Source organism: Penicillium verhagenii (genome assembly GCF_028828195.1).
Source record: "Penicillium verhagenii strain IBT 33310 chromosome Unknown utg000005l_segment0_segment0, whole genome shotgun sequence".
Lineage (NCBI taxonomy): Eukaryota > Fungi > Ascomycota > Eurotiomycetes > Eurotiales > Aspergillaceae > Penicillium > Penicillium verhagenii.
The window spans coordinates 357753-378006 of NW_026643169.1; the positions used below are offsets into that span (position 1 = coordinate 357753).

The 20254-nt window shown below is 49.5% G+C and overlaps 10 protein-coding genes across 10 annotated transcripts; 7 read left to right on the top strand and 3 right to left on the bottom strand.

Moving 5' to 3' along the window:
* Positions 1 to 585: 585 nt before the first annotated feature.
* N7466_003708 (uncharacterized protein) lies at positions 586 to 4367 on the top strand (the record flags this gene model as incomplete). Its single annotated transcript, XM_057163105.1, has 4 exons — positions 586 to 601; positions 684 to 1034; positions 1098 to 1252; positions 1317 to 4367. 4 exons carry the CDS (start codon positions 586 to 588, stop codon positions 4365 to 4367), a joined length of 3573 nt encoding a protein of 1190 aa, XP_057021786.1.
* Positions 4368 to 5238: 871 nt separating this feature from the next.
* Positions 5239 to 6462, bottom strand: N7466_003709 (uncharacterized protein; the record flags this gene model as incomplete). The annotated part of the gene is made up of 4 exons (XM_057163106.1): positions 5239 to 5292; positions 5568 to 5735; positions 5801 to 6019; positions 6403 to 6462. 4 exons carry the CDS (start codon positions 6460 to 6462, stop codon positions 5239 to 5241), a joined length of 501 nt encoding a protein of 166 aa, XP_057021787.1.
* Positions 6463 to 6789: 327 nt separating this feature from the next.
* On the top strand, positions 6790 to 7731 carry N7466_003710 (class I SAM-dependent methyltransferase; the record flags this gene model as incomplete). The annotated part of the gene is made up of 1 exon (XM_057163107.1): positions 6790 to 7731. One exon carries the CDS (start codon positions 6790 to 6792, stop codon positions 7729 to 7731), a length of 942 nt encoding a protein of 313 aa, XP_057021788.1.
* Positions 7732 to 8349: 618 nt separating this feature from the next.
* N7466_003711 (putative GARP complex subunit Vps53) lies at positions 8350 to 11042 on the top strand (the record flags this gene model as incomplete). The annotated part of the gene is made up of 3 exons (XM_057163108.1): positions 8350 to 8389; positions 8460 to 10255; positions 10314 to 11042. 3 exons carry the CDS (start codon positions 8350 to 8352, stop codon positions 11040 to 11042), a joined length of 2565 nt encoding a protein of 854 aa, XP_057021789.1.
* A 495-nt stretch (positions 11043 to 11537) lies between these two features.
* N7466_003712 (zinc finger MYND domain-containing protein) lies at positions 11538 to 12614 on the top strand (the record flags this gene model as incomplete). Its single annotated transcript, XM_057163109.1, has 1 exon — positions 11538 to 12614. One exon carries the CDS (start codon positions 11538 to 11540, stop codon positions 12612 to 12614), a length of 1077 nt encoding a protein of 358 aa, XP_057021790.1.
* Positions 12615 to 13800: 1186 nt separating this feature from the next.
* On the bottom strand, positions 13801 to 14893 carry N7466_003713 (60S ribosomal protein uL10; the record flags this gene model as incomplete). Its single annotated transcript, XM_057163110.1, has 3 exons — positions 13801 to 14498; positions 14574 to 14763; positions 14840 to 14893. The coding sequence occupies 3 exons, from the start codon at positions 14891 to 14893 to the stop codon at positions 13801 to 13803; spliced, it is 942 nt and encodes a 313-aa protein (XP_057021791.1).
* A 412-nt stretch (positions 14894 to 15305) lies between these two features.
* On the top strand, positions 15306 to 15710 carry N7466_003714 (uncharacterized protein; the record flags this gene model as incomplete). The annotated part of the gene is made up of 1 exon (XM_057163111.1): positions 15306 to 15710. The coding sequence occupies one exon, from the start codon at positions 15306 to 15308 to the stop codon at positions 15708 to 15710; it is 405 nt and encodes a 134-aa protein (XP_057021792.1).
* A 51-nt stretch (positions 15711 to 15761) lies between these two features.
* Positions 15762 to 16838, top strand: N7466_003715 (tRNA (guanine-N(7)-)-methyltransferase non-catalytic subunit trm82; the record flags this gene model as incomplete). Its single annotated transcript, XM_057163112.1, has 2 exons — positions 15762 to 16414; positions 16466 to 16838. The coding sequence occupies 2 exons, from the start codon at positions 15762 to 15764 to the stop codon at positions 16836 to 16838; spliced, it is 1026 nt and encodes a 341-aa protein (XP_057021793.1).
* A 339-nt stretch (positions 16839 to 17177) lies between these two features.
* On the top strand, positions 17178 to 18450 carry N7466_003716 (uroporphyrinogen decarboxylase HEM12; the record flags this gene model as incomplete). The annotated part of the gene is made up of 3 exons (XM_057163113.1): positions 17178 to 17232; positions 17285 to 18316; positions 18380 to 18450. 3 exons carry the CDS (start codon positions 17178 to 17180, stop codon positions 18448 to 18450), a joined length of 1158 nt encoding a protein of 385 aa, XP_057021794.1.
* Positions 18451 to 18630: 180 nt separating this feature from the next.
* On the bottom strand, positions 18631 to 19312 carry N7466_003717 (cytosine deaminase; the record flags this gene model as incomplete). The annotated part of the gene is made up of 3 exons (XM_057163114.1): positions 18631 to 18652; positions 18766 to 19031; positions 19154 to 19312. The coding sequence occupies 3 exons, from the start codon at positions 19310 to 19312 to the stop codon at positions 18631 to 18633; spliced, it is 447 nt and encodes a 148-aa protein (XP_057021795.1).
* Between the last annotated feature and the right edge of the window lie 942 nt (positions 19313 to 20254).

Consider the following 20254-nt stretch of genomic DNA (forward strand, 5'->3'; position numbering starts at 1 on the left):
GCCAGATGCGACTAAGATGGTGAAGACCCACGGTCCAGGTCGCTCTAACATTCCTATCATTTCTATCATTTCCCCTTGATTTTTCTTTTTCCAAATCTTCCTTACTCTACAGTTCTTTCTTTATTTTCTATAACACCAATCTGACATTAACTACTACTAAGTAGGCGATCAAGTGACAATCTCCACTTGGAGAATCCCCGTAACGTCATCCACGAGTGACAACCCACTTGGCTCTTGTGCTCCTGCCAACCTTTCCGTTGTGTCCGGCCCTTACCAGAATTTCTTTTATCTTTTCTTTTCTCCCCCCCAGTGTCTCGGATACACCTGACGCTCTCCCCATGGATTAACCTACAACTCCACCAATTCCCCAAAGTCCTTGTGGCCTATTCCCTCGTTTCAACCCTACTCCACAGCGGAACCCCGTGCACTGCCCTACCGTGTTCTTTTTAGATTTCCTTTCCCCTAACTCAAGTGTCCCTGGTCCTTCCAAAACTTCTCTCTCTCTCGCAAGACCTGCAACAGCGAGACGTTTCACAGCTCCATCGGCCACTGCTGCAGCGAAGTGATTGATCGCGTTTCGACGTCATGGGTGGTTCACGTGGTAAGTCAATCTCGGGGATAACGGAAACAGGCAGAAACACGGAACATCTGGATTGACCTCGCCCTTGCGTCTTCTATTTTAGTTCGTTCGTTTATCTCGACATTTGGAGGTCCCAAAAATAATGCCTCCGGAAAGCTGAGCCGCAAATCCTCTTCTAACGATGCCCCCGTTGAAACCCCACCACGGTGGCAGACACCTTCGCCTGATACCCCAACTCTACCCTCGGAGTTCTCTCCAGCAGGGGGCTTAACTCCAAGGGGTGACGAGATTGGATCGCGACCTGCTTCGATGATCTTCTCAAATAACCCTCCACTAATGACCCAGACGGATGGTACCCCACCGGAGCTATCGCCGATCTTTTCCTTCCTCAATATTCACACCAACAAAGTATACCACGAAGGCTATTTTTTAAAGCTTAATGATCAGGATAACCGTATGTGAAATATGGCTCGAACTTGGGGTGGGAAATATATAAAACTAACTAGGCTTGATGCAGATGGGCGACCGTGTGTTGATCGGCAATGGATAGAATGTTATGCTCAACTCGTGGGGACAGTTCTTTCACTATGGGATGCCACTGCGCTGGACGGAGCTGGCGGAAATGAGGTCCCGGCGACCTTTATTAATGTCGCGGATGCGTCGATCAAGATGGTAATTGAATCAGGAAATTGACTATGAACCTTGTGGAAGCTAATATGTGCCTGGCTTTATATAGATTGAAACATTGCCGATCAGAAATGGCGCGGCAGTACCGCTAAACAATGTCCTCAGTATATCTTCTGCGGGAAAAAACCGATACCTACTTCATTTCCGCTCGTTCCATTCCATGTGCGAGTGGACTGCAGCAGTTCGCCTTGCCATGTACGAGCACACCTCCCTATACGAAGCATACACCGGCTCTCTCATCGCGGCCAAAGGAAAACATCTCAATGGAATTCAAGCAATCCTGGCCCCTGCCAAATTCCGACATGAAGACTGGGCGCGAGTGCGGTTTGGTGCAGGAACTCCGTGGAGACGATGCTGGTTTGTGATCAACCCACCGGATGAAAGGGAGATAGCAAAGGCTCGGAAGGCATTGAAGAAGTCAGCATACGACCGTTTGTCCATCCCTGTCACAGGTAATATTCAGTTTTTCGAAACCAAAAAGACCAAAAAGGCCGTTCCAATCGCGACAATGACACATGTCTATTCGGCTTATGCGATCTATCCACAGTCGAAGGCCTTGATTGACCAATCTAGCTTGGTGAAATTGGAAGGCCGAATCACATTACATACGCAAAACCAAAACACTACGGAGGGCTTTGTGTATGTCATGCCAGAGCTTCATGCGGCAGTTTCTGGGTTTGAAATGATGTTGCGATTCCTGTTCCCGACATTTGATACCTTTAACCTATATGGCCGCCCGACTCGGCTTGTAGCCGATACCAATCATATCAAAAGCATCATGTTCGCTTTCCCCCAGGAACGCCGATTTGGATACTTGGATCTTATGGACATTACTACCCTCCTTCAAACGCCCGGCAGCCAGGGGTGGAGTGAAGCCGAGTGGAGGCGGCAACTGAAAGAGGCGACCCAAAAGCGAGTTTCCACTGGTCGGAGCAGAACCAACAGCGTCAACAGCGCTCAGCCACGATACCGTTCCAGTGTCTCTATTAATCACTCCACGCCGACTGGATCCCCCCGGCGGCCTTTCCCGGCGGAGGGCAAGATTGAGCTTAACAGGTCTACAGAAGCGGTGATTCGCGAAGTTCCTAGAGCCGAACCTCCTCCCTATCATAATCGCGGAATGTCAGACATCACGGGCATGCAGACAGGGCCTAGGCCTGGCTATCCATCCCTCGAAGAAAGCTCACCTGACTCATCCTCCCAGGATCTGGTGCAACGTAGCAGACAAGCCGCTCTGGCAGGTCCTATAATAGAACAATACGGCCCTGCAATGGAACGCCACCCTGCCCTGGTCAACGATGAGCAGCTTCCACCGCGGACGCCACCGTCTCCTGTCGCAAGCCCTCCAGCCTTTTCACACGGCCCTCGAGAGATGCCGCCTAATCGCCCATATGCCACTACAGCGCAGCGACTGGCCAATAATCGCATGTCGAATGCGACTTTGACACAGCTTACATCTGTTGGCCAAACGGGCGGAAACGTGCTCGCTGCACAGGACTACCCATCCCCGGCCAGTGATCAACAACCTCGGAACCAGAACTCCGAGACGCCGACTCTCACCCCGGCTGTGCAGTTTGTAGAACCTACAAGCTCGCCGAGCCCACAGCTATCCCAACACTCTAACGACGAAGCGATCCGTCTTGCTTTTGCGATGCGAGCTTCGCTGAATACCGAAGATCGGCCTACGACCTCCAGCTCTACGAAGTCCTCGCCGCAACAAAGAATTCAAATTGACTCATCCAAGTCGCTGAAACGGAAGCCACTTCCTCAAAGACAGATCTTTAGTGGAGAGGCCATGTCTCCCGAGGAGCCCAGTTTCGATGATCTTCGTCACACCCTGGACGAAGATGCGCTCAATCGCATTGCTCCTCCCGTAGCATCTCCAGAGTCACCGAATAAAACTCGGGAATTAGAAGAAGAAAGCATTTATGACGATGCTGCTTCTACTGTCTCGCCTGATTATGCAAGCACGCATGACTCGATCTATAGCAAGAAGTCCCAAAAGTCAACCAAGCCGCGAATGGGTGTCATGAAGACTGTGGGAGAACCTGCTCCACGCGATTTCGTTATTGGCGATGCTCGTTATTCGACCAACAAACCTAAAGAAGCCAACCCGGACATTCCTTCTGTTGATTTTGGACCTACGTTGACTTATATGCCCACCACTGGACGCCCGAGTACGGGCGATGCTTTACGCAGGCCATCTCACCACAGAACCAACACGGAAGCTGAAAGATACAGGCTTTCTGTACCGACTAACGCTATGGAGATTGGACATAACCGAACCCCCAGCCAGGAGGAACACAGACGGAACCTGCCATGGCAGCCTGGAATGGCTTCCAACCGTCCTACCACCCCTGGCGGAGGTCTGACCGCGGAGCAGTATGTCCAGCATCGCGCTGCACCTAGTCCCCCAGTGCACATGCACAACCGATCTTCGTCTAATAATACCCCGCCGCCACCACAGCGTCCAGTATCAGGAGATTGGACCCAACATGCCCGTCCTAATTCCCGTATGAACAACCGGGACCCTAACTACCGACCCTCTTCACGGGGCACCAGCCCCATGCTCAACTACGACATTTCAAATCATCTCTCCGCCAAGGAACAGGAGCAGGTTGCACGAGCTACTGGGTCCCCATTTTTCAATATGTCACAAGACACCCGTCGGCCACCGGCCTCCGTCAACCCCGGAGGTTTGGTCTCCACTATTGACATGCGTGAACGAGAGAGGCGTGAGATACGAGATGGAAGGTCGAGCCAGATGGTCCAGAATGCAATCAGCCAACGCCAGCAACACATGATGCACCAGCAGGCTGATAACCGTTTCTATGGCTCGGCGCAGCTTCCTCAGCCCCAGCCTCAACCCCAGCCTCAGCCGCATTTCCGGTCAGGTCCCATGTACAACATGGCTGGTGCGAACCGCACCTGGGATTCTGTTCATCAAGGGAATGCAATCCATGCGCCCGAGGAACCTCGCCGTCAATCCTGGTATGGTCAGTTGAACCAGGCGCCCCATATTCCGCCTAACTACCAACAAAGCCAAGCCTACACCCAGCCCGGCTTGTATCCCAGCAACCCCAACGCCATGCATCACTAGCATCTCTCATTCCCCTTCCCCCCCAATTTCTTTACCTACCTTCTCTTGATCCTTTCCATTCCCTGATAATCTCTTTTTGTCACATTTGCATCGTTCCTGTTAGATGATCTAGATCCCACAGCGGACTACGTCGGTCCCCCCCCTCCTTGATATCCTTTTTGGGAGTTCAAATCCCTCGCTCATATTTTGCATTGCACATTAATGGAGTTGGGAGATTGGCTTGGCGTACTGAGTCTGTTTACAATCATTGAAGGCCACTGTTGATTTTCTTTTCTTAAAATTTTCCTTGTACGTAAATCAATCGTGCGTTATCAAAATACAGACTGCGTCGACGATTCTTGTCAGCACCGTGAAGAGCAGCCATTCCCAATATTGTCATCTAATATATTAATCCTCTTCAGAGCATTCTGAGCCAATAAACCGGCCTGTCGAATCCCCATCGAGATGCTCATGCGGCGCAGCTCGGAGATGGCAAAAAGACGTAAACCACAAGGATTCACTTCCTCGATCGAAATAATGTATAGCGGTTGAACAAGCGAGAAGCTGCCTGCAATCATTTAGTAAAACTTGACAAAACTCAGTAATCTCGGTATAACCAATAGATTAGAAGACAGGCCAAACATACGAGGGGAATCCACGAGATACCCAATCGATAAGCAAATGTCCTCTGAAAACCGTCGAATAGCTAGTATCGCGGTATGCGATAGAATGGTAGGTTCAGATAAAAGCTCACTCTGCATGATCATCTGGTTAATAGCTATCCTCTGAATTCTCCAACTGTTCCACGTCTCTGCAATCCGATGATTAGCATAAAGATGGTATTTTCCATCAAGACATGCATTAATCTTTTGAGTTTTTTTATTATGCATTATCATGTATTCCCATTCTGGCGGAATCCCTTCTCTCCACGCTTCAAGATCGTGATCTAGTTCGACTAACATGCTGCAAATTATTAGCTGGTCGGTGATATAGCCACTTTTGACGGCAGCGTGTAGATTGACCAGTCGAAAGGCAATCTCTGTCAGAGAACCTGGATGTGAGGACCGTAGAGACCACAAAGGGCTCGTGTGAAGGTTATATGTTGCCTTGACGAGGGCTGGTGGGACTGCGAGACCTTGATGTAGACACATGGGCAGCTGGTCATTGGCCGGATTAGCTTACGGTGTGCCGTGAGCATTGATCGCATTTGTGTAGACTTACCATTCTTGTGCATACTTGTCCCAGTAGGTGGCCTCCACGCTCATAGGTAAACTGTGCCTGTCCCCGAGATTCGAGAAGAGCAATAGCTCCTTCAAAATGTGTTAAAGACATGGATGTCAGGAGTAGGGACTCTGAACAATAATCCTCTTGCGTCTGGAAGGTGACGATCTATTTGTGGGTTGAATATGAGTACAACGAACCAAGCCCGGCAAGTAAGATGGGGAATTGCACACCTCGTAAAGAGCAAGCAATATCACAGCTGTGAGAGTTGCATCTGAAGTTGCATGGACGGGATCATTGAAGAGTTTCTGCAAAGCGGATATAGCCCGACAATGCAACTTCTGAGATTCAACTTCATTGCCTTGAGACGGTGAAATATTGAACAGACCAGCGATTCCAACAGCTTGGATAGCAGCTCTCAGAGCATCATTTGAGTCTTGGGATGAGTATACCTGGCTGAGCCAGTCATGAAAGTTCCTAGAAACGACTGTTTCTCTGGGAAGGTACTTTGTGAAGAAGAAACAAGCTCCTAGCTCACTTATGGAAAGGGAGAGCGGAGGCAAGATGACCGACACGCTATTTTTGGATATAGTTGGAGCAGATAGATGAGTAGTCGGAGTTATAGTAGAATGGGGGTGATATTTCCGATGCGCCTTACGAATAATTCTCTGTGATTCATCACGGAATATAATATCGGTTACGTTGCGGTAACCTGGGCAATTCAAAGCTGACTTTTCGCATTTTACACAGCTTGGTTTCCGTTGATCACACTAGGGTGGAAGTGTTTGAGTTCATTTGTACTCCCAATGAAGTAGATAATGGGAGTATGACATACCTTGACTTTTCGCTGGCGACAGCGCTGGCAGCCAAGGCTGATCTTGCCGTAATAGACCATAGCGAAATGAACCGGGATTCATGAGTGTCTATGCGGTACAGGAAGAGCCAGATGGCAGATGTGAGATTGTCGAGAACGGATTTTGTAAATGCCGTACTTGCTCGGGATTCGGGATTCGGGATTCGCAGTCGTAGCCTCGATTAGGTTTAGCGTATGGTGGAGCCCTATGAAGCTTAATTGGTACTGTAGGTAGTAATAAGTATAGACTATAGTTACTTGCAAGTTGCAAGTTCTGGTATAAAAGTGCACATTTTCCCTGGCATCATTTCATTTTTCACAATTCAATCCACTCTTACTCTTTCACTTCCCAAAGTACTCATATCCACCATGTCAGCCAAGACCCCCTTCACCCCGGAAAAGACTTTCAGCAAGTACAACCAAGCCCAGGGCGAAGCCTACGCCAATCTCCGCCCAGAATACCACCCCAAGATATACCAAATGATCATAGATCACCACACCAAGACTAGCGGTCATCTTGATCTCCTCATCGACATAGGCTGCGGACCGGGCATCGCCACCCACGCTCTCGCCCCAAAATTCTCCCAGGTAATCGGCCTCGATCCATCCGAAGGCATGATAGCAACAGCCCGCGCACACAGTGCAGAAAAGCCCGCCACCAAGTTGCGGTTCGAGATCTCAACCGCCGAAACGTTAGGCTCAGACATCCTGCCCCCGGTCCAAGATTCCAGCGTCGACCTCATCATCTCGGCGAACGCAGCCCACTGGTTCAATATCCCAGCCTTCTGGGCTGCTGCTGCCCGGGTCCTCAAGCCAGGTGGTACCGTCGCCCTCTGGGCCCCGTGTGGCCCAGTTATTCACCCCTCCACGCCCAATGCATCTGCTATCCAGGCGGCAATGGAGAAGATACAGGTGGAGTACCTCGCGCCATACTATGAGGCCGGGAACATCTTAACTCGGAATCGGTATACCGACTTTCCGCTTCCGTGGACTCTGGATGGGCAGATTACGGCTTTTGATGAGAAGACTTTCTTTCGGAAAGAGTGGGGTGTTGATGAGGGGTTTTTCGATAGAGAGCCTGTGTTGAGCTTGGATCAGGTGGAGAAGATGATGGGGGTCGGAAGTCCCGTTACGCGCTGGCGAGAGGCGAATCCTGATGCCGTGGGGACTGAAAGGGATGTTGTTAGAATTTGCCGTAGAGCTGTAGAGAAGCTGTTACATGAGGCCGGGGTAGAGGAAGGGAAGGAGGTCATTCGAGGCGGCTCAATGGGGGTGTTGTTGATGGTTAAGAAGGTGGAGAGCCCCAAGTAGTATACACTCTGTCTGGAGCTCAGCTGAATCTAATCCCAATGATCTTGAGTGTGCTCTAAGGTTAATCGCTGGGCTAACCATTAGAAATATCACGGTTGTTTTCCCTTTACAAAACAATCCCACCTGTTCGTTTCGGTACAACCCTGTGACCACTAGTTAGGCAGTAGTCTGGAATCCTGGATAGGACTCATCATAAAAGGTGTTGCCCAGGACTTGTATTTCTCATCAACTGATCAATTTCCGGGGACCATCCATTGCACCCCTCCGCAAGAACTAACCAATTACTAGCCATATGAAAGCTTTGATGGCCATTTAAACAACTTTGCAGGCTCAGGCCCGATCAATTTCCGTAGAAATATCATTTGTTACCTAGTACTCTCCAACCTTTATTCGGTAACCAAGCTCCACTTTGGAGCTCCATATAGCGGAATGGCGGTGTTGGGGTAAAACGCCAAGCTGGCCCGAGACCCGGGAGATGCGGCCCGCGTCAACTTCGTCCTGTGAACATCCCTCGAATGCGCCTTGCACGAACTTGCCCCTTTTTTGGCTGCAGGACAAATTTGACGAAGTTGATGAACTAATGGGATGACTGCACTTACAATTCCGACCGCCGGTCATATGCCGCCAGATGAGGAGCCCCTCGACGCCTTGGATGCAGGTATGGGGGAACCAACCCACGGTGCTTTCTAAACACCCACAACACAGATGCTGATTCCAGATCTCTCTAGTGGACTACGATCCAATCGACCACCTAAATGCTATATTCTCACATCCATCCACCCTCGCCTCGGTCTCTCAGATCTCCGACAGCCTCCACACCTACGAAGATGAACTGGACAACGATATCGGCACCCTGGTGGAGGAGCAGGTCACCTCCAATGCGGAAAGTGTGGAACGCATCCAAACCGCCAAGTCAGACCTGTCGGAGCTGTTTAAAAAGATCGATGACGTACGCGAGCGCGCAATGAAGACCGAACAAGCCATTACCGACATGACGGCCGACATCAAGCAATTGGACAACGCGAAGAAGAACCTGACCTTGTCGATGACGGCGCTCAAGCGGCTCCAGATGTTGACCACTGCTTACGATCAGCTCCAAGCCCTCAGCCGAACACGACAGTACCGCGATTGCGCACAGCTACTTCAGGCGGTGATCCAGCTCATGGCCCACTTCAAGTCGTACCGATCGATCGACCAGATTGCGATTTTGAGTAGGAATGTGGCGGATATTCAACGAGATCTTCTGGAGCAAGTCTGTGAAGACTTTGAGATTGCCTTTGCAAAGAACGAAGTCGCTCAAAAGCGGGGGATGCTTTCTGAGGCTTGTTTGGTTATTGATGCACTGGGGGAGCATGCGCGGTCGAGGCTGGTCACTTGGTACTGCAATACTCAACTTCGAGAGTATCGTCAGGTATTCCGAAATAATGAAGAGGCTGGGTCTTTGGACAACATTTCCCGACGATACGCGTGGTTCCGACGCATTCTGAAGATCTATGATGAAGAGAATGCCACAATTTTTCCCACTTCGTGGCGTGTCAATGAACTCCTGGCCAATGTCTTCTGTGAAGGTACCCGGGATGACTACAAGGGGATCTTGTCTCGTTCGGTCCGCAGTGGCCAAACAATTGATGTAAACATGTTACTCTCCTGTTTGCAGGAAACTCTTGAATTCGAACATTCCCTCGAGCGTCGATTTGCCCCTCCTTCGCGCACATCTACGGACACTCTTGCTTCAACGGAAAATCCCACCTTCGGACAGTCTATCTCCGAGGCTTTCGAGCCTTATTTGAGCGTCTGGGTGGAAGCACAAGACAAGCAGCTGGCTGCCCTGTTACCCAAATACCGCCAACAACCACTGAGACCTCCGGACGATGAATTCAATTCCCATACTGTGATCTCCTCGTCGACTGAGCTCTTTACTTTTTACCGCCATGCACTGCAACAATGCGCTAAGCTTTCCACTGGGGTTAGTCTTGCAGAGTTGGCAAAGGTATTCGCAAAATACCTGGATCAATATGCACAGCAAGTTCTCCTCGCGTATATAAGTGAGCGCCCTGCTGGTCAGATTCCGGCCAAAGTACCCTCAATCGAAGACCTGGTGTCTGTCCTCAACACTGCTGATTACTGTTACACTACTTGTAATCAATTGGAAGAAAAAATCAAGGGTCGACTGGATGAGAGCCTCAAGCAGTCAGTAGATCTGCAGAGCCAAGCGGATTCTTTCATGGGGATTGCATCTGCAGCTGTGCGGGGACTCGTCCGCCAAGTGGAGGTCGAATTGGAGCCTTCTTGGCGCGAAATGCGCAACACGCCATGGAGTAAGATCGAGGCTGTCAGTGACCAGAGCTCCTACGTGGGCGAATTGCTTTCTCGAACGAAAGACAAGGCAGCTGAGATTTTACTGCTGCTGCATAAGCAGCAATATGCGCGTGCTTTCTCTGATCATTTGGTAGAATTGATGTCAAGCTTGTTCATTACCAATGTCTTCCAATGCAGACCAGTTGCAGAAACTGGTGCTGAACAGGTAGATTTGCAACATCATCTCCATCCTTTTCGTTGTGCCATTTCTAACATTATCCTAGATGCTTCTCGATTCTTTCACCCTTAAGAGCGGCCTCACATCCCTCCTTCCCGCGCCAGCGCCGGCAGGCTTTGTCAAGCGAGTGAACGCCAGCTTCTACAAAATCGAAACGCTCCTCAAAACCCTCCAAGTCCGACCATCTCCACCCGAGGCCCTCGTACAAGCATACCTAATTCACATTGCGGACCGCAACAATACCAACTTCCGTAAAATCCTTGATCTCAAGGGTATCCGCAATCGTCAAGAACAAAATCATCTCGTGGAGCTATTTCAGCTCCACCGCGCCTCAGACCGCTACGCCGCTAATCTCCAGCAAAGCAACCCAATACTCACTGCCCTTCAAGCGCCCGCGGCTACCACAACAACCGGTTCTGTATCCCAGGGCCTTGGTCTAGGCAGCACCTCGTCAATGCCATCCCGCTTTGACGCCTCTATGCTCGGATCAGCCCTTATTTCCGCGGCCAAGGATGGCGTCGACCGATTCGGAAATCCCAGCTTGGCTTCCGGTGTAGCTGGTATTACAGGGACAGCGTCCACCGGTGGGGCAGGTGCGTCTGGTACGTCTTCGCCAGCACCAGCTAGCTCGAGCCAACAAGCCAGCCATCTAAACACCCCGTCTGAGACGAGTGCTGCGACCAATTTGAACGAGAATCTCAAAAATATTGGCAAGTTCTTCCGTCGTGATTTGGGAGGGTTTGGAGGTCGGTTTGGGCGTGGTGCAGATGAATAGGCCTGAGGTGCGATCAAGATATTGAACTATACCTGAAAGTTGTCCATAATTATATACTCGACTTTGGAGCTGGATGCCACCAGCCCGCGGACAAATTACATACATAAAATCCATTTGGATGATACAAACTGACCTACCTCTTACTTGATATATTTTATTGAGGAATTATCCTTGTAGTAATGTCCACATAGTAGTAGGTATCTTCAAATGTTTGTGATATCAACGGGAAACATGTACTACTTTAGTTCCTTTTTTGGATGCCCTATTTCTCAGGCTTCATTTCCTATACACCCTACTCCAGATTAGGACTAGTGTAGTTTATAGCTTTAGTTTATTCTTTCAATGTTGTGTTCTTCAATCTCTATCTTATACCTAACGCCAATACACGCTTTCTTGGCTACCCTACCCCAATAATCAGGCCTTCTCTCCCATTTTTTCTCCATCTTTCTATACCCTCATCGATTGATCAGCTCAAACATTCTCGCTTGTCACACCATGGTACCTTTCGAAGACGACACAGCAACTCTTCCAAAGGGTTGCGCAGTATGTGGTAAAACAGAGACTCTGCTTCGTTGCTCAGCATGTAAAGTGCTCACATACTGCGGTCGCGACCACCAGACCCAACATCGGTCAGCACATAAATCTGCCTGTAATGCTGTCAAGAAAGCCCGCCAAGTATCAGACCAGGCTAAACAAGACTTGATCAACAACCCAACTTTCCTGAACGACAATCCATTTGTGCACCACGTTGGCAATTTCTCCAGACTCCCTGAAACTCGCCCTTATGTGATGTCCATTTCAAGGCTGATACGTGCAATTCAACTAATTCAGCATGCGGATTCGATGCAAGCTGAGCTCGATTGCCTCATGGACATGCTACGTCTCGGCCCGGATATTGACACGGGCCTCCGCGAGTCCATTCCAACCGTCATGATACGACTCAATAAGGACCAGGAATGTTACGATTTTCTCAAATGGTGGGAAACCAGAGCAAACGACGACAATGCGAAATTCCTTGATATCAAAAACGCAGACATACTCGAATCGGTTGACTTTGTCAGGTCAAAGCGCCACGGTGAACTACCAATGACTCTTTCCTTGATGCTGTTGAAAATCAAGTTCTTGATCGATTTGCTCAAACTCCAAGAGATTGAGGGCAAGATCACGGAGATGAAAGCCGAAATTCAAAGTGGTGCACTCGAGGGCCCTGCTCCTCAGCTGATGGAAATATTCCTTGCCGATTTTCGGGGTAGAGGGCTTGCCAGCCCTGCGATCCGTGCACGGGCAGACCTTCTAGATGGTCAAGATCTTTCGCCCAAGATCAACACATTGAAGCAACAGATCGACAAGCTGTATGATGTGATTAACAATCACAACAAGCATGTGTGGCCCACGATGAAGTATCCTGATAAAGTCCTTGCGCAAACCCCCCATCCAATCAATGTCTTCGCCATGGGAAGTGAGGAGGAGATGAAAATTGCGCTGCATCAGACTTGGCCTGCATGGGCCGAAATACCCGGATCCTTAGAATTCATTATATTCAAAATTGATGGTATCAGTCATCTGCTTTAAGGGACCTCTTCTCCATTGTTGTGAATAGCGTGGTTCTGGTTTTGGGAACTACTATGGCTGCGTTGGTGTGGCGCTTACATGGCCACGCAGTTTCCCCTTCCCTTTCGTTGCCTCTCTAGCCTGGTTTATGTCGTTGTTTGAATGAACTCGGTCACGTTCCCCTTGGATTGACTCCATTGAGAGTACATACATGTAGTAATGACGGCGGTCTCTAGCGGCATGACACACGATCTGTCTGATGAGCTCAGTAGAAGATACTAGAAGGCGCAACAAAGGGAAAGCTGTAGGCATAGGGTATGAGAGTGGGTAGGTATCATGGCCACTTCGAGATTCACATTTGAAATGCGTAGCACTTCAGCCGTCAAGGACACCGCAACATCTGGAACGGACTGCGTAGACTGCGTAGACTGACCGTGACAGCATTCCCATCAAGTAAGGAATGTCTGAAACTTCAAATTCTAGCAGCGAGCTCTTACGGGGTCAATCACAAAAACTAGGGTCGAAGGAAGTAACTAGATTGTATGGTGCTTGACTAACAGATTATGCAGGTCTTGCTTGACAAAATGCCCAACCAAAGACTGCACTTCCGCTCCTATTGTGTTAGTTCAAACCTTAGCCCAGAATCTGCATTTTCAGAAAAAGGGATTGTCCACGAACATTCCAAGTCGTTCGGTGTGAGACAAGATTGTGTACGAAAGGCTAGAGTCATGTCAAGAGATCTCATCTACGCGATTATCTACGACGGTTGTGTTCTTGGAAGAATGATCTGTCAACTTTTCAAACGTTAGCGATTGTTTCCAAAACAAGATCAAAAGTGAAGTGAAAGACAAAAGTAAGGTAGGGTAATGGCGTCAGCAAAAAATTAGAGTGTTGTTGTTGCGTTTTTAATCTTCAAAGCGGTCGCGGAGACCGTTTGCTCGGGGTTAAAAAGGTTTAATCATCCGCCAGGATTGATGAAGGAAAACAAAATGAAACAAAAGGCATGCGAAAAAAGGGGGTTCAAACTCACTCTTTGAAACCAAGACAAGTAATGGATCGTAGGTCTACGTCCATTACGGTCTGAAAAAAGAACACATAAGTGTCTCGTGGCCATCATAGTCATTTTCATTACCCATCCGTTTCAGGACTGGGTCAAGTAGAGAAAAATCTAATACATGGCGATCGTAGCCTTTTGAAGAGAAGGCGTTTAGTCGAAGAGACCGAAGCCCATGTCGTCATCGGACTCCTCCTCATCAGCGGGGGCCTCCTCCTTGGCAGGAGCGTCACCACCGGAAGCAGCGGCGGCGGCGGCAACGGGAGCAGCGGAAGCGTAAGCATCGGGGTTAGCGATGCGGTCCTTGAGCTCCTCAATACCCTCCCAGGTGTAGTCGGTAGAGATGGCAACAGCCAAAACCTTCTTGTAGGAGTTGATGAGGGAGTGGATGGTGGCAGGGACAGTGGGGAAGTTGGCACCCAGAGAGATGGCGGTGACAGTCGCGATAGCCTGGGAGAAGGACTTCAGGAGAGTCTCGTCATCAATGTCCAGGACATCAGCGCTGAAGACCTGGCCGGCATCGTACACCTGGGAAATGGACATTCCGTAGGTGAAGGGAGAGATGTTCAGCAAGTTCAGCAGGGAGGCCTCGGAGGCACCGACCTTGCTGCCACCCTCAATGAGCTTGAGGTCGGAAACAATCTCGATGGTACCACGAGCAATCTTGGTGGGGACACCAAGAGCCTGGAAGAAGGAGGTCTTACCGGGCTCCATACCGGTGTTACCGGCAGGGACCCAGACGTCGTTGGGAGCAACGGCACCGGCACGAGCGGGAGCAGCGACACGGTTAGCCAGGATCTTCTCCTTGACAGCCTTCATGTCACCGTTGGTGAAAATGAAACCAACGTTGCCTAAAGATTTACGTTAGTCAATCGATCTTCTAAGCTTCAGGAAATTGTTGTTTTGTAAACATGGGGTTATCTTACCGCGGACGAAGGGCAGCAAACGCTCGTACTCGGGGTTCTCAGCGACGAAACCCTTAAGGGCACGGCGAACCATGGTGTTCTTTCCCATCAGGACGACACCCTCCCCACGCAGCGAGATACGGATCTCGTGCATCTGCTGGGAGGCGACATTGTCAATACCAACAATGAAGGCGGTCTTGTAGGTGTCAAGCTATAAAGAGTGAAAAATTAGCATCATGATCCAAAAAAAATCCTGCAGTCGCATAAGCGAGAGAAAAGGTACGTACGAGGCCCTTGAGCTTATCGAAGTAAGCGGCCTTGGAATCGGATCTGCCCCCCATTTCTTCTTTTACGTCTCTGAAGAGAGGTTATTTAAGGGCAAATGGTTGTTGTGAAGTTGGAGAAAGGAGAAGAACTGTTCCGCGATTTTGATTTCTTTTTTCGGTGCGTTCGCTAGTGGGTCACGTGAGCTTCGAGAGTGGATCACCGCCTTAGAGCGAGAAGTTGACAGTTGCGGGCGAAAAACGAATTGGTAGCATGTAATTTATGTTTTTTTTTATTCTGAACTTGGATATTTCATCATATCCCCTCTTCATTCATCGTTCTAAAAGGTCCAAAGTTGGCGTAAATGAGTGGTGGTTGACTTGCTACATGCAACTAGCAGACCCGCCGCGCATATCTACTAATCCGTCCGCCTTTGACAAAATTTTGCCCTGAGATCATACAAGTAAAATTAGCTACCCAAACTACGCCATGGCTAGCCTACAACACCCATTTCAATGCTTGCAATACGCCAAGCGCAACTCGCAGGGCTTGTCAAACTTGCTGGTTGCCGCTGCGGACCGTCATATTTACTCCTATGATGCCACCAATGGCCAGCGCCTGGACGTTTGGCCTCATGATGTAGAGTCGACTGTGGAGCCTGCTCCTGAGGCAGTGCCCACTCCAGAGGGCGATGCACCCCCCGAAAAAAGAAGAAAGCTGTCTCAACAGGAGACGAACCGTGCGGGCAGCAAGCCCCCAGCGGGGAGTACCATACCCCTCATGGTTACTTCTCCGGATGGGAAATATGTAATTGCAACGACCGGCGAAGGCAAGACCATTCGAGTCTTCGAATTGACTCATGATGGAAAACTGAAGGAATTGAGTTCCCGGTGAGTTCGTTTCATTTACGATCCGGTCTGCGAATACTGATTTATACATAGAACCATGCCCAAGCGGCCAAGTGCTCTTGCTTTGACTTCTGATGGTCAGACTATTCTTTGTGGTGACAAGTTTGGTGATGTCTACTCATTGCCATTGATTCCTGGCGAGTATGTGAGAAAAATCGTGGAGACACCTGTTCACCCTGCTGCCACGCCTCTTACTGTACACACCAAGGGCAACTTGCGAACTCTGGAGATGCAGAAACTTTCTGCCGAGAAGCGAGCTCAGGATACAAAGCAAGAACAAACCGCACCTGTTTTTGAGCATCATAACATCATTGGTCATGTTTCAGTACTCACGGACCTGGTCTGCATAACTGAGTCTGGGCGGAGCTATATCTTAACTGGGGATCGCGATGAGCACATTCGTGTGTCTCGTGGTATTCCGCAGGCACATGTGATCGAGCAACTTTGCCTGGGTCATACATCGCTCGTTAGCAAGCTCTGTGTCCCTTCGTGGGCGCCTCACCTCCTCGTCTCCGGTGACGCTGATGGTAACTTGTTCGTGTGGGACTGGAAGACCGCGAAGATCCACCAGACTATCTCTCTAGAGGAGTCCATGAAATCAGAGGTTGTGGTGCGTGGAATTTGGGATGTTTCCCTTGAGCAACCAGGTGCTTCGGGCCGAGCAAACGTAATTCTGGTCAGCTTGGAAGGGTATGTACAACACCTCGTATTCTTTTAGCCCTGATCTAACACACAAAACAGATCTTCGGAAATTCTGTGCTACACGGTGGAAGACAATACTCTTCGGGCCCAAGATAGCATCAAGCTTTCTGGAAACGTGCTTGGTTTGATTGAATCACAGGGCTCCGTTATTGCCTCTGTGGACACAGTCCGCGAGGTTGGCTCGACTGACATCTGGAAGTCAAGCTCTGGAGCCCTTCTAGAGTCTTTCCGGCTTAACATTGGGCCTGACGGGCTGAAGTGCGTTCCGGCTGAAAACTCGGTGGTCGCCAGTATCAACTCGTTCGGTACCAGTGACATCGCTGCTGACTTGAACGAGAAAAAGCAGAAGGAGTTCAACAATTCCTTATACAATCTGGTGAACATGAAGAAGAGATCGGGACATGAGGAGTAAAGAAAAAAAAAGGGGGAGGGCGGACCCCGGCAATGCGTATGGACTCTATAAATGCTGTAGTGCCGGGCTCTCGGGATATTGATTAAAAATCGAATGAGTTAGTCAAAATGACAAAAGTTAAACGCTGGCTCGTGAAATAGTAGGTTCCAAGAAATCTCGAAGATTGTTCGATTCCGATTCCGAATTCAAAAAGCCATTGATGTTCCTGTTGAAATTTATGCCAAGTCTTCATGATCTCCGAGCGGCGTGATAGCTCGGGAGTCCGTCAAGGTTCTCGGCGGCCCCGCGGTTTCCGAAGTCTCCCACTTCCCCTCCTCCAACCTGCTTTCAACCACCACGATGCAGGAACAATTTGCACCCATGAAGAATGATCTGTTGTTGAGGGCCGCTCGGGGTACTTGCATCTCCCCCCCTAATTTGTCTCCACAGTCTACTAACAATCGCAGGCGAGAAGGTTGAGCGTCCTCCAATTTGGGTGATGCGACAGGGTAAGTTGAACACCCTTGCAATTCTAGTTTGTGACCTGCCATCTGACTTGAAATCCCTAAAATTAGCCGGTCGTTATCTCCCCGAATACCACGAAGCCAAGGGCGGTCGAGACTTCTTCGAATGCTGCCGTTCGCCTGAAATCGCATCGACCCTGACCCTTCAGCCCATTGACCGCTATGACGGTCTCGTCGATGCGGCCATCATCTTCTCCGACATTCTGGTTATCCCACAGGCTATGGGTATGGTCGTGGAAATGGTGGATAAGAAGGGCCCGCACTTCCCCGAGCCCCTCCAATCGCCGGACGATGGACAGTACGAAAAGGTGTTGGCAAAGAAGGTGGACGTCAAGGCGGAGCTGGACTACGTCTACAAGGCGATTACCCTCACACGGCTTAAGCTGAAGGGACGCGTGCCCCTCATCGGCTTCTGCGGTGCGCCATGGACTCTGCTGTGTTACATGGTCGAGGGTGGTGGCAGCAAGCTCTTCATCCAGTCCAAGAAGTGGGTCTACAAGTACCCGAAGGAGTCGCAAGCACTGCTGCAGAAGATTGCCGAGATCTGTGTGGAATACTTGGCCCTCCAGGTTGCAGCTGGTGCGCAGCTGGTCCAAGTCTTTGACTCATGGGCTGGAGAATTGTCACCTGCCACATTCGCTTCGCACTCGCTCCCCTACCTGCGCCACATCTCCGCCAACCTGCCCAAGCGTCTGCAGGAGATGGGCCTGGAGCCCGTCCCTATGACCGTCTTTGCCAAGGGTGCATGGTACGCTCTGGACGACCTTTGCAACTCTGGCTATAATGTCGTGGGCCTGGATTGGCTGCAGGACCCTGCGGAGGCTATGCGAATTGCCAACGGCCGGGTTACTCTGCAGGGTAATGCCGATCCCGGTATGCTCTACGGAGGACCCTCGGCTATCACTCCTACCGTGGAGAAGATGGTCGAGGGATTCAAGAAGGGCAAGCAGGGTTGGATCTGCAACCTCGGACATGGTACGTGAAATATTCCACTGTATATCATATTACTTCCCCTCGTGCTAATCATCTTCTGAATAGGTGTCACTCCCTTCGTGGACCCGGAGCACCTCAAGTTCTTCTTTGAGGAGGTCCACCGCCTTACCAAATAAACAATCCTCGCATTATCCCCAGTGGCTTCCTACCCACTTCAGCGGGCATTAAAAATTTCATGATACATGATTGATATATCCTGTTTGATTCAAATGTTTTGATACGGGAAGAAAGTCTTGTCGGATTAATCATAAATTCCAAAGTCTTGCTTGGGCTACTTATATGCAACTTTTGCAGTCTTAGACGGCGATATCCTCGTTCCTGTACAGCAGACAATCCAGAATCAGCATAGCTCCAGCACAGACACATTCCAAGGTTTTATTTCTGCTTGGAAGACGATAGAACCGATTTTTAAAAAGAGGACAGAAACTTACCAGAGCTCCGGCTTCTCCGTCATAAATGTGGACATCAAATTCTTGCACTCTTGGTTATCCAGCACGACCACCTCCTTGCCACGGCTGCGCAGCAGCTCCTCACCACCCATGAAGCTCACATTCTCGCCAATGACGACACGTTTGATCTTGTAGAGAAGACAAGCTCCGGTGCACATGTCACATGGAGACAGGGTGGTGTACATGGTAGCGCCCTCGTAAGCAGATGCGGGGAGACGGCCGGAGTTTTCCAGCGCGGACATTTCGGCCTAGCGAAGGTTCCCGATTAGCATTGATATAGGTCCGGAGTTTTTATATTATAGACCGAATATAGAGTCTAGTATGGAGAACATAGTAATGAGCATCCATAGAATGAGGGTATAGTACTCACGTGCAGAACGGGGCTTCCTTTCTGCACCCGCATATTATGACCGCGGCCCAGGATCTTGCCATCCTTGGAGACCAGGCAAGCACCAATGGGAACACCGCCATCTGCGGCGCCCTTAGTGGCTTCCTCCACAGCAGCAATGAATCCGGGATCTTGTTCCATGGTGGTATTATAGTTATGAAAGGGATGGGAAAGGGAAATTTAATGCGGAGTAGATTGGAGAACTATAGGAGAACATTGACTTTATCTGTACGCTATCTACTGAAAGTTTTTTTCCTTTGCGGCGAGTCCCGCTTTCTATCATGACGATTGAGGATTTGAAAGTGGATCGCAGAACTTTTCCCCTCCTGCTTATCGATAAGAACTGTGGCTTTTTCTATGGCTTAGGATGTGGCGGGGATAACAGTTGGCCCTTGAAAATTTAGTCTGATTTTTTAATTTTTATTCCACTTGAAACCAAACTTGTTAGTATTGTGAATCTTTGAAAAGTCAATGTTGATTTGCCATTGGAAAAACCCTTAGGAGTTAGTAACCTTGGAACGGGGTTAAGGGTCTTCATGTGTTTTTCGCCTTCCAGCTTGTGATTCTCTTTGTTAAGGCGCTGGCAAACCATGGCCCTGTCATAAATCCAGCCTTACTCAGCGGTATTTTTTACAGCCACAATACAGCAGAAACGCATGGAAATCCACGGAAGCACATAGAAGGCCGCAGAATTCCGTCGATTCGACGCTCGGGCCTAAATCATTTCACAAAGGAAGCCTGAAAACCGTCAGAAAGAGGAATGTAGCAGGTATTAATGTGAATAGACGAACTGGTATTTATAGACTGAAAGGGGGAAAAAATACTCAGTCTGTTCATCTAGACTAGAACTACTGGAATCTATAATCGCCCTGCAACCAAAGTTTCTGTTTTTCTGGCCCTGGTAATCTATTTTGGGTTACTTTACGATCTCTGTACAGTACCTGAATTCGAAAAAAAGTTACTCAGCCAAAGTCGGGCTCCTGATTTCTTATCCCGCGATATTCAATCTTCCTTGACCACCAATCTCCCATCCCCCTCCCCCACATCTTCAACATCTTGTGTTGATTTGTGTTCTATCCTTTG